Source organism: Solanum stenotomum, unplaced genomic scaffold, assembly GCF_019186545.1.
Source record: "Solanum stenotomum isolate F172 unplaced genomic scaffold, ASM1918654v1 scaffold38326, whole genome shotgun sequence".
NCBI lineage: Eukaryota > Viridiplantae > Streptophyta > Magnoliopsida > Solanales > Solanaceae > Solanum > Solanum stenotomum.
Window position 1 is genome coordinate 22,291 of NW_026034866.1, and position 9,876 is coordinate 32,166.

At 30.5% G+C, this 9,876-nt stretch overlaps 1 protein-coding gene across 1 annotated transcript; it reads right to left on the reverse strand.

Annotated features, from left to right (window-relative positions):
* Window positions 1-6,517: 6,517 nt before the first annotated feature.
* On the reverse strand, window positions 6,518-7,801 carry LOC125852678 (SKP1-like protein 1A). Its single transcript, XM_049532397.1, has 2 exons — window positions 7,417-7,801; window positions 6,518-6,594 (listed from the first exon to the last, which is right to left on the reverse strand). The coding sequence occupies exons 1-2, from the start codon at window positions 7,799-7,801 to the stop codon at window positions 6,518-6,520; spliced, it is 462 nt and encodes a 153-aa protein (XP_049388354.1).
* Between the last annotated feature and the right edge of the window lie 2,075 nt (window positions 7,802-9,876).

The window sequence follows — 9,876 nt, forward strand, 5'->3', positions numbered from 1 at the left end:
TTTTTTGAGGAAGCTACTTGGGAAGCTGAGGATGATATAAAGAAGAGATACTCACATCTCTTTAAACCCAGAGAAATTCCAGACCAAGGTACTAATTCTCTTCTTAGTACTCTTTCATTTATATACTTGATGTGTTAGATTTGCTTGTTCAGTGTTTGAGTTGAATGTTAGATGTTACACCCTTAACCTATTAAGAGTAATCTCATCCCAGGACGAATGTCCCCAAGGGGGAGATATTGTAACACCTCACCATTTTAAAGAACTAGAATTAGAAATAGTCATTTAAGGAAAGATGAAAAATCTGGAAAATTGGTTAAGTTATGTTAAGTTTGAGTTTTGGGTCAACTTTAAACGACCATAACTCATATATCAGGATAAGTTAGGTGTGCTACAAGATACCGTAGGAAATATATTTGAATTATCTTTCCAACGCCACCGAGCTTACTCAATTCTGAGTTCGTATGAGTGAGATATGTCCATTTGAAGTTGGATTGTCTAGATATGAAAGTCAAAACCAAATTTTGGAAGGGTATTTTGGTCTTTTCCATACCCAATTAAATTAATTCGTTTTTAGTAAATTATTTGGGGTCTAAACTGAGTTAATACGCTATTGATAATTACGCCAGGGCTTTGAGAGAAGAGAAAAGAGGAAGAAAGGAGAAGAAAGTTCAATATTCGTCAAGTTCTTGCGAGTTTGGTTGTGGATTTCGCCAATGATTCAATCCTACGAGGTATGTGAGACTTTCATAACGTTGGGTTCATTCACCCACGTTCGAAACATGTTTATTTCAGTGTGAATTCGTCCTAAAAAGGTTGAAAGTTTGATATTCTTGATGTGTGTTCTTGAAATTGTTTTCGTTCTTGGATTGAGCTGAGATTGAGGAGTTTTTGAGATTATTGCGTCGAATTATAGAGTTGTTTTGAGTTAGGTTCTTAGGTTCATTTACTGGGTATCTGAATCTAAAGAGAATTTGGAAAACAGAACTGAGTTTAGGCGAATTGGGACTGGAAAACGAAGAAGGAAAAACTCGGGAGAATCTGAGTACCAGGTCCGACGTGGACCTGTTCCTTAGGATGGGAAAATTCTTCCTCGCATCGCGGAGCGGTCACGGACCGTTCTACCTCAAAATTAATTTTGCGACCAAATATTTAAATGCAGCTCTGCCCGCGGACTAGTTTCCAGAAAGTGATTTCTTGATCGTTTCTCATGTTTAACTATCTAAAAACACTCCTAAGCATAATGAGATCCTTTCTATCACAAATCACAATCCCTGAATCCATAAATTCAAATTCAAGGAAAGTTAAGAGCTAAGTCTAGAGAATTCTTAGAGTCATTTCATAAGTCTTTTGCAAACATTTTAACTTTGTTTTAAGACTTAAGCTTTGAGTGAGTAAAGAGTAAGAGTAAAGTTCATTTCTTTAAAGATTATACGGGAACTAAGTATTCCCAAGAGTTAAAATGTTTTCACATTTGAGCAAGAAAAGAAACACCGATTTCCAAGAGAGCCCTTGAGCTCATTTTTGAGTAATTATCTCAAATCACAGAAAGAGTTTTGTTTTTAAAACATATGCGCTGAGTATATCTTGGGATTAGTATTGAGCACCGATATGGGGACGCGAATTCATAATAACTCAAGTCTCCATAAACCATGTACCCATTATGGTTAGAAAGGATCATACTTTTAGTTGATTCCTTAGTGCTTTTTAGCATAGACTAGTGGATCCACTTATTTGAGGCGTTCTATATGACGGCAAAGTATAGGACAGTCTGGCAGCATGGGCGAGACGATATATCATCACTTAGGCTCATAGTGATAGTTTCGGTTAAAGAAACTCTCACAGTATTATATTACTTTATATGTAAACCAAGTTGTTATTGCATTTCTTTAACAAATTGAGTTGCTACCTACTGTTTTAAATGCTTTGTATAAACTACACCATTATTGTTGTTTTATTTTGCATTTGAGTTGAGAAAAGCCAAGGTAAGTATTCCTTTCAAGCTTATGTCTTGTTTTAGAATTCCCCTTGCATACTCGTACATTCAATGTACTGATGTCATTTGGCCTGCATCTTCTCATGATGCAAACACAGGTAACCAGGATCATCATCCAACGCATCATTGATCCAGTTGAGCTTCAGAGTTGTTGGTGAGCCTCATTGCTTTCGGAGGATCCCCCCTTTTCATTACTTTATCATTTTAGTTCATTAGAATGTCGTGGGTCTTGTCCCGACATCCATCTCAGTTGTTTAGAGGCTTCATAGATAGACAGCCAAATGTTAGTTCTTTAGTCTTTTCATTTTCATTATCATATGTTAAGACTTGAGTTGCCACTTTGGCCAAGTTGAATGTTTGACTTTTAAACGTTCTAAGTTATTTTATTAAACAATTGAGTAGAAATACATTTGATCATTGTAGTAATGCTTAGAGTCTTTTGTTGAGTAAGTAAGTCAGGCCTAAGGTTCGTTTGGGGCCAACAATGGTTCTCGAGTGCCAGTCCCGCCTAGGGTGTAGGCTAGAGGCGTGACAGAAGATTTAATTTGATCATATAGGAAGATGCCACATAATAAATAATAGTAATAATAATGACTTTAAAAAATTGATTAAGTTTCAAGGAAAAAATAGGTGAAAAAGGCTGACTGAGGGTTTTTTTAGCCAAATAGATGAATGCATATATTCAAAGTATTTCGAATAGTCTAAGAATATTTTTGGCTCTTTTCCGTATAATTTATTAATTTGATATAAATATGTTGAGTGCTGGTAAATTTATCAAATCAGAGATTATTTTATTTAGGTATTGTTGATACCAAGCTTAGATCAACACTTTTTGACATTTCGGCATAAATTTTGAGACAAATGCCAACAATTATATATTATTTATAAAATATCGATACATTACATATACATATGACCATTTAAATTAATAAAAATTTGGCCGTTGATATATTTACTTGAGAAGCCCTAGTAAATATTGTACTAAAATTTGCAATATTACACAAATTACTTCATAGCAATAGTAATAATTGATTTCTTCTGTTGTAATATATTTAGCCCACCTGTTATTACCCTGCAAGATGTACTATTGTGTCAATCAAGTCATTCATCTTTTTTAAGCTCTAACACTAGAACCCTGAATCATAGTTTATTAATTGTCATACATTAGTATCAATTTTAGAATGTTGACAGTCAGTATAGTTCTAAAGTGACATTTAAATCATATAACATAGTATTAAAAAGGAATTTCATGATTTTTCTATCTTGTTCTAATTAATTATATGAAATTGAGTTGGACGTCAAAAATTACGAAATTTCAGTTGTCTAGATAGTCTAAAATATATTAGGTATTTAACATAGTCAATCAACTTATTATATTTGGATGGATGGAGAAATATCGAAAATTAAATTATGTTCGGATTAATTGTCTTAAAAGGAGTTCAATGGTATAGGTATGTTGCTTCAATGATGTTGAAAATGAATTTAATTCATGGTCGGGCTAATTGTCTTGGTAAATCAAGTAAGAATATTAAGAAATTTCATATAATTAATTTAGAGTCCAACTTACGTTATTATTACTATTTTTGTTGTTTTATTTAAATACTTATAATATATGAAGATACTTTATAGTATTTCTAAAGATAAACTGAAAGTGTAATTTTAGCTAGATAATTTCAATATTAGTTTTGCAATTTTAATAGTCTTTCAAAGGAGGATTTCTGAGTACCAAAAATCATATTTGTTGTTTTATGTGTAACTTCAAAGAAAAATCTATGTTAAGAGGCTTTCTAGAATTTAAATTATGGGAATAAATCAAGAAAACATATCATGTCTATTGGATGTGCTTTGAAAGAAAAGACCTCAAATTTATTGAAAGAATAAATTTAGATACTTTTTTTTGAGATATCAAATTTATCTTTCCACCATTTGAATGAATGCTCTTTTCCGAATAATACAACTAGCTTTAATTTTTTTCCAACATAATTTATAAATCATTCAAAATTGAACAATATTCTTCAATAAGGAGCAACAGAGGATAGAACTAACAGAAATAAAATAAAAATAAAAAGAGGATATAGCTAAGGTAATAACAGAAAATATTATAAAATCATTTAAAAGCCCAAGCATTCTCTCTATGAACCTGCTCCTCTTTCTCTGGAGTATAATCATTCACGATATCAAATACTTCACGTATTTCCTCTAGTGTTTTCCCTGTGATCCTATCAAAAGATTCTTGGATTATTACTTCCTCCAACTGCTTATCATCAAGCTATCTAGCAGCCAAATGAACATGAAATAATTTTGAGTGGCTCATCTTCAAGAAATCCTGATCAAAATTCTTTAACTGAACTTCCGTAACACCTTCATCCGAATGTTTCTTCCAATATTTCTTTTTTCATTATTTTGCCATCAACATTAAGCAAGGGGATGACATTAGAAGTACAATCAACGTCTTGTACTAAATTCTTGATGACTTCTGACTTTACAGCTACAGACTTGTCGAGTTTGAATTCCTCATCATCGCTAGTTTTAAGAGTTATGAGCTTTTCTGAAGACATGACAAAGAAAATGGAGAAATCTATGAATTTATGATTTCAATACATGAGGCTAGCTTGGTCTTTTATAGTGTATTAGATTTTAATTACTTTCCAAAGTTGTGGTAGGAATATGGAAAGCAAAATATTAAATAGATCAAAACTTATTATTTTTCCTTTTTTGAAGTTCAATTAATTTGCTTTACAAAATCTACATATTCAGTCATAGATTATTAGCATAATGATATAATTAAAAGTTACAAGGAAAGTTCGAAACTCATCATTTTAGTTATCAATTAGAGGACCTGTCATTTCTGATAGTTATTAAAATCGTTGTGTTTGACTATATTTCCAACAAAAGTAATTGAAAAACTAAAACAACAGATTGACCATTTGATCATTTACTAATTATGTCTATGTTTACTCAGATCAAATCCAATATCTCCTTATCGTATATTCCTCCGGGGGGACGATTGGGGCATGGACATAAGGGTCATTATGACACAATCAATAATTCGCTTCATTTTCAATTAGGCCTTGCTCTAGCTTCTTTAGGGGTTATTACTTCTTTGGTAGCTCAACACATGTACTCTTTACCTGCTTATGCATTTATAGCACAAGACTTTACTACTCAAGCCGCATTATATACCCACCACCAATATATCGCAGGATTCATCATGATAGGAGCTTTTGCTCATGGAGCCATATTTTTCATTAGAGATTACAATCTGGAGTAAAATGAAGATAATGTATTGGCAAGAATGTTGGATCATAAAGAAGCTATCATATCTCATTTAAGTTGGGCCAACCTCTTTCTGGGATTCCATACCCTGGGACTTTATGTTCATAATGCGTGGTGACAAATCACCAACTCAGGAGTCCTTGAAAGCTTTGATCTATGGAACTGACATATACTTGTCCCCAATGCAATTGGTGAACTTGAGAATGTCGAGTTATTGTTGTTCATATTGTCTGAAATCCATTTTCAACCCTTGCGAATCGCGAATACGGGAGCTGCTACTGAGTACTGAGAGTACGGGCGAAAGACGATTGGAGAGACATCTGTTCCACCTTCATTGCATATAAATGGCTTAGCAAACTCAAGAGCACCTTTGTCAGAGACTAGCTCCTTTTCAACTGATATAGTTTAGTCATAGTTAGGTTGCAGTCCTATCATGGGGTCATATACACGTTTGCAACCTTTTCGTTAGCGATAATAATCTCGTCACCGAGAATGGCTTTTTGAAAACCGAAAACCATCTACATTTACACATAAAAATGGCAAGTTGTAGTTTTAATATGTATGTAATTTTTTAAATTGTTCAAAATACAAATAATTAGAAAACCACACACACACACACAGATATATATATATATATATTCAATTAAGATCACAAATTTTATATACAAATAAGCAACTCACATTTCAAATTTGTATTGATTTTTATTAGATTTATTTAGTAACAAACAACTCTCTCTAAATAATTTGTAAGTTAATTTACTTAAATAAATTTACTAGTACAAATATAAATCTAACATCAAGAAAATAAACAAAATAATTAAAATGATTTGAGGGATATTTTTGTCTTTACATAGACTTATCACATGGTATTATATCATGTGTATTACTAATACCTCCAAATGGAAGGTATTAGTAATACATCCTAAAATACTGGAGGTATAACTAATCCATGGATTAACTATACATATATAGGCCGAAATTCCTACCAAACATAATACTAATTTCTGAATTATACCTTACATAATACATGATCCATTTCTTCTAATGTGGCCTACCAAACGACCCCTAAGTTTGTATAAACAACTTTAATTTCTTTCCAACATAATTTATAAATCAATCAAAATCAAAAGCAATTCTATAAAAAGGAACAATAGAATATAAAACCAAATAAAATAAAATAGGATATAGCTAACTAGACAATGTTAATTCTAATATAAAAAAGGAATTTTTTTGAAAATAACTATAAAATCATTCAAAAGCCCAAGCATTCTCTTTACGAATCTCCTCTTCTTCCTTTGGAGTAAAATCATTCTTGATAACAAATTCTTTACGTATTTCTTATGGTGTTTTCCTTTTAATCCTAAACTCTATGTATGTGACCGAGTAAGATTAGGAAAAGGAAGCCTTTTTTTTTCTTCCAAATCTCAATTAGGAGAAAAATTATTTTTTCCATAATATCTAACCATGGTGTTTGAAAAGTTGTACACACATATTTAAGCTTCCACTAAGTTTTTTTTTTACCCTAAATAAGTGGGTAATTAAGACTCTAGCTTATTTCCTCAATGCTATTTTCAAGACTAACAACACTAATTCCACAAGTGGAATTGAAGAGGATAAGATGTATGTAGATTTTATCCCTACCTTTGAGAGGTAGAGAGACGTTTATGATAGATCCTAGACATTTTCAAGTCTAACAATAGTGATAATTAATAAAGTGAACGTATGGCTTGTGTTCTTTGTTTAGTAATCCTTATATCTCAGTCCAACTCTTCTGCCACAAATGTGTGTTAGTAACATAAATATTTTATATTTAAAAAAAATTAAAGTTATTTCTTGTTGAGATATCAAATTCATCTCTCAACCATTTGAATTAATGTTTTCTTTTTCAAATTTAATGTAAACAACTTTAGTTTCTTTCCGACATAATTTATAAATTTATAAATCAATAAAGCAAACAACAATTCTATAAAAAAGAACAACAGAAGATAGAACTAAATAAAATAACCTATAGCTAACTAAACAGTTCAAATTCTAAAAAAAAAAGAACAAAAATGAAAATAACACTAGCGTTATAAAAGCATTCAAAGACCAAGCATTCTCTTTACGGTTTTCATCTTCTTCCTGTGGAATAAAGTCATTCTTGATACCAAATTCTTTACGTATTTCCTCTGGGGTTTTACCTTTGATTCTATCAGCAACTTCTTGACACATTACATCTAGCATCTCCTTATCGTTAAGAGAATCAGCAGTTAAGAGAAGATAAAACAAAACCGACTGATCCACCTTCATGAAATTCATGTCAAAATCCACCAATACTCCTTTCGATACACCTTCCTCCGAGTGTTTCTTCCAATATTCAACCACTTTGCACATAGTTTTGCGACCAACATTAGTTAGGGGGATGACGTTAGAAGCACAATCCACGTCTTGTACTATGTTTTTGATGACTTGTGACCTCATAACTATAGACTCATAGAGTTGGAATTCCTCGCCATCGCTAGTCTTGAGAGTTATGAGTTTTTCTGAAGACATGATAAAGAAAATGGAGAGAGATATAAATGAATGATTTCAATACATGAGGCAAGCTTGGTCTTTATAGTGCATTAGATTTTAATTACTTTCCAAAATTGTAACCGGAACATGGAAAGTAAAATATTACATAGATTAAAAGTTATTATTTTTCCTTTTTTAAAGTTTAAAAAATTTGCTTTGCAAAATCTACATAAATTGTCTCAGATTATTAGAATAATGAATTTAATTAAAAGTTACGGGGAAAGTTCTGAATTCATTAGTCCTTTAATCATCTATTGGAAGATCACTCATATCTTTGTGGTTGACTACATTTTCAACAAAAGTAATCGAAAAACTAAAATAATTAATTAATCTAGTACTCCCCAGTCCCTCGATTCCATATAGTTATTCACATTATTAAAAATAGCTGTCCTAATTAATTGAGATAAATAGATTACATTTTCCCCATTTACTCTTATAATTAATTCTTTTTGAAAGTGTAAACTTAAAAGTAATAAAATATTATCTTTCAACAAAAAAAATTGTATTGCAATTCAAATTTCATTATTTTATATTTTAATTCAAATGATATGTTATTACTAGATATAGTAAATTGGAATAATTAAGTAGAATGACCATTTGGTCAAATGTTCTAATAGAAAATAACATGATTTTCAGTTAATTATCGAGAATTTCTATCTGGTCATTAAGTAATCAATAGAAATGCCCATCTGATCATTTATTAATTATGTTTGTGTCTACTCAATTCTTCTCCGGACACTTGGGTAAGTTTAAATAATAAAATTTGACATCTTTGCAGTTGGATTATTTCGAGTGAATTATATATCTGATAGAAATATGGAGAGGAGCTCGTGATGTCTAAATTTTAGGATTGTTTAGTGAAGATTTGAATCGGATGTCCATTGAAATCTTTCATTAAAACGTTTCAAACCTTAAAATTTAAAATTGATATGACGTAAATGTAAATTGATCATTGCTAGTGAATATATAATATATTAAAAGAATTGAAACATCGAAATATTCTTATATCTATAGTTTAGGACTATTTATAGGAGATTTGAGATAGTTGGTATTGAAAAAAAATTCAACTCGTGAGGAAGATGTGTTGTAATGTATAAATATTATATAATTGTGTTTGTGATTATATATACATATTTAATATGTAGTTATACATCATACATATATACAATCTTACACTATTTATAAAATATTGATACATTACATATACATATATTAATTAGAATTTTGGTCAATGATACATTTACTTGAGAAATTGTAGTAAATATTGTCCTACAATTTGGAGTACAACAAGTATAATTTCATAGCAATTGTAATAATTGATTTCTTCTGTTGTAATATGTTAAGCCCATCCAATATTACCCTACAAGATGCACTATATATTGTGCAAAAAGAATGACGATACATAAATACGTTCCTCCAATTTTATTTTATTTTTTAAAATTCACCTTCTATTTAATATTCGCATGAAAGTTCAATTAATTTGAATTTGTGCCTATTAAGACCTCACTCGGACTGTGGCGCTTTTTCTGTACATTCTTCCAACAATTTTTCTTCATTCAAGTCAATTGGATATTTTTTGAACGAAAATAACTCAAAATTAATTTTAAAAAATGTAAATATTTCTTTTTGAGATATCAAATTCATCTTTCAACCATTTGGATGAATATTTTTTTTTCCAAATTTAATATAGATAGCTTTAATTTCTTTTCAACATAAGTTATAAATTTATAAATCAATAAAAACCGAATACCAATTCTATAAAAAGGAACAACAAAAGATAGAACTAAATAAAATAGGGTATACCTAACAAGACAGTTCTAATTCAAAATTTAGAAGAAAAAAAAAAGAGGAAATAAAAAACAACACTAGTATTATAAAATCATTCAAAAGCCCAAGCATTGTCTTTATAGATATCTTCTTCTTCCTCTCAGGTAACATCATTCTTGATATCAAATTCTTTACGTATTTCTTCTGGTGTTTTTCCTTTAATCCTATCGGCAACTTTCTGGCATATCATATCCAATATCTCCTTATCATTAAGAAAATTAGCAGCT

What these genes read in the sequence shown, in the direction of transcription:
- LOC125852678 (XM_049532397.1), bottom strand. Translation starts at nt 7,801, where the DNA reads ATGTCTTCAGAAAAACTCATAACTCTCAAGACTAGCGATGGCGAGGAA. An exon ending in GGAAATACGTAAAGAATTTG is followed by an intron (nt 6,595 to 7,416) that starts GTATCAAGAATG and finishes AAATACGTAAAG; the next exon opens with AATTTGTTATCAAGAATGAT.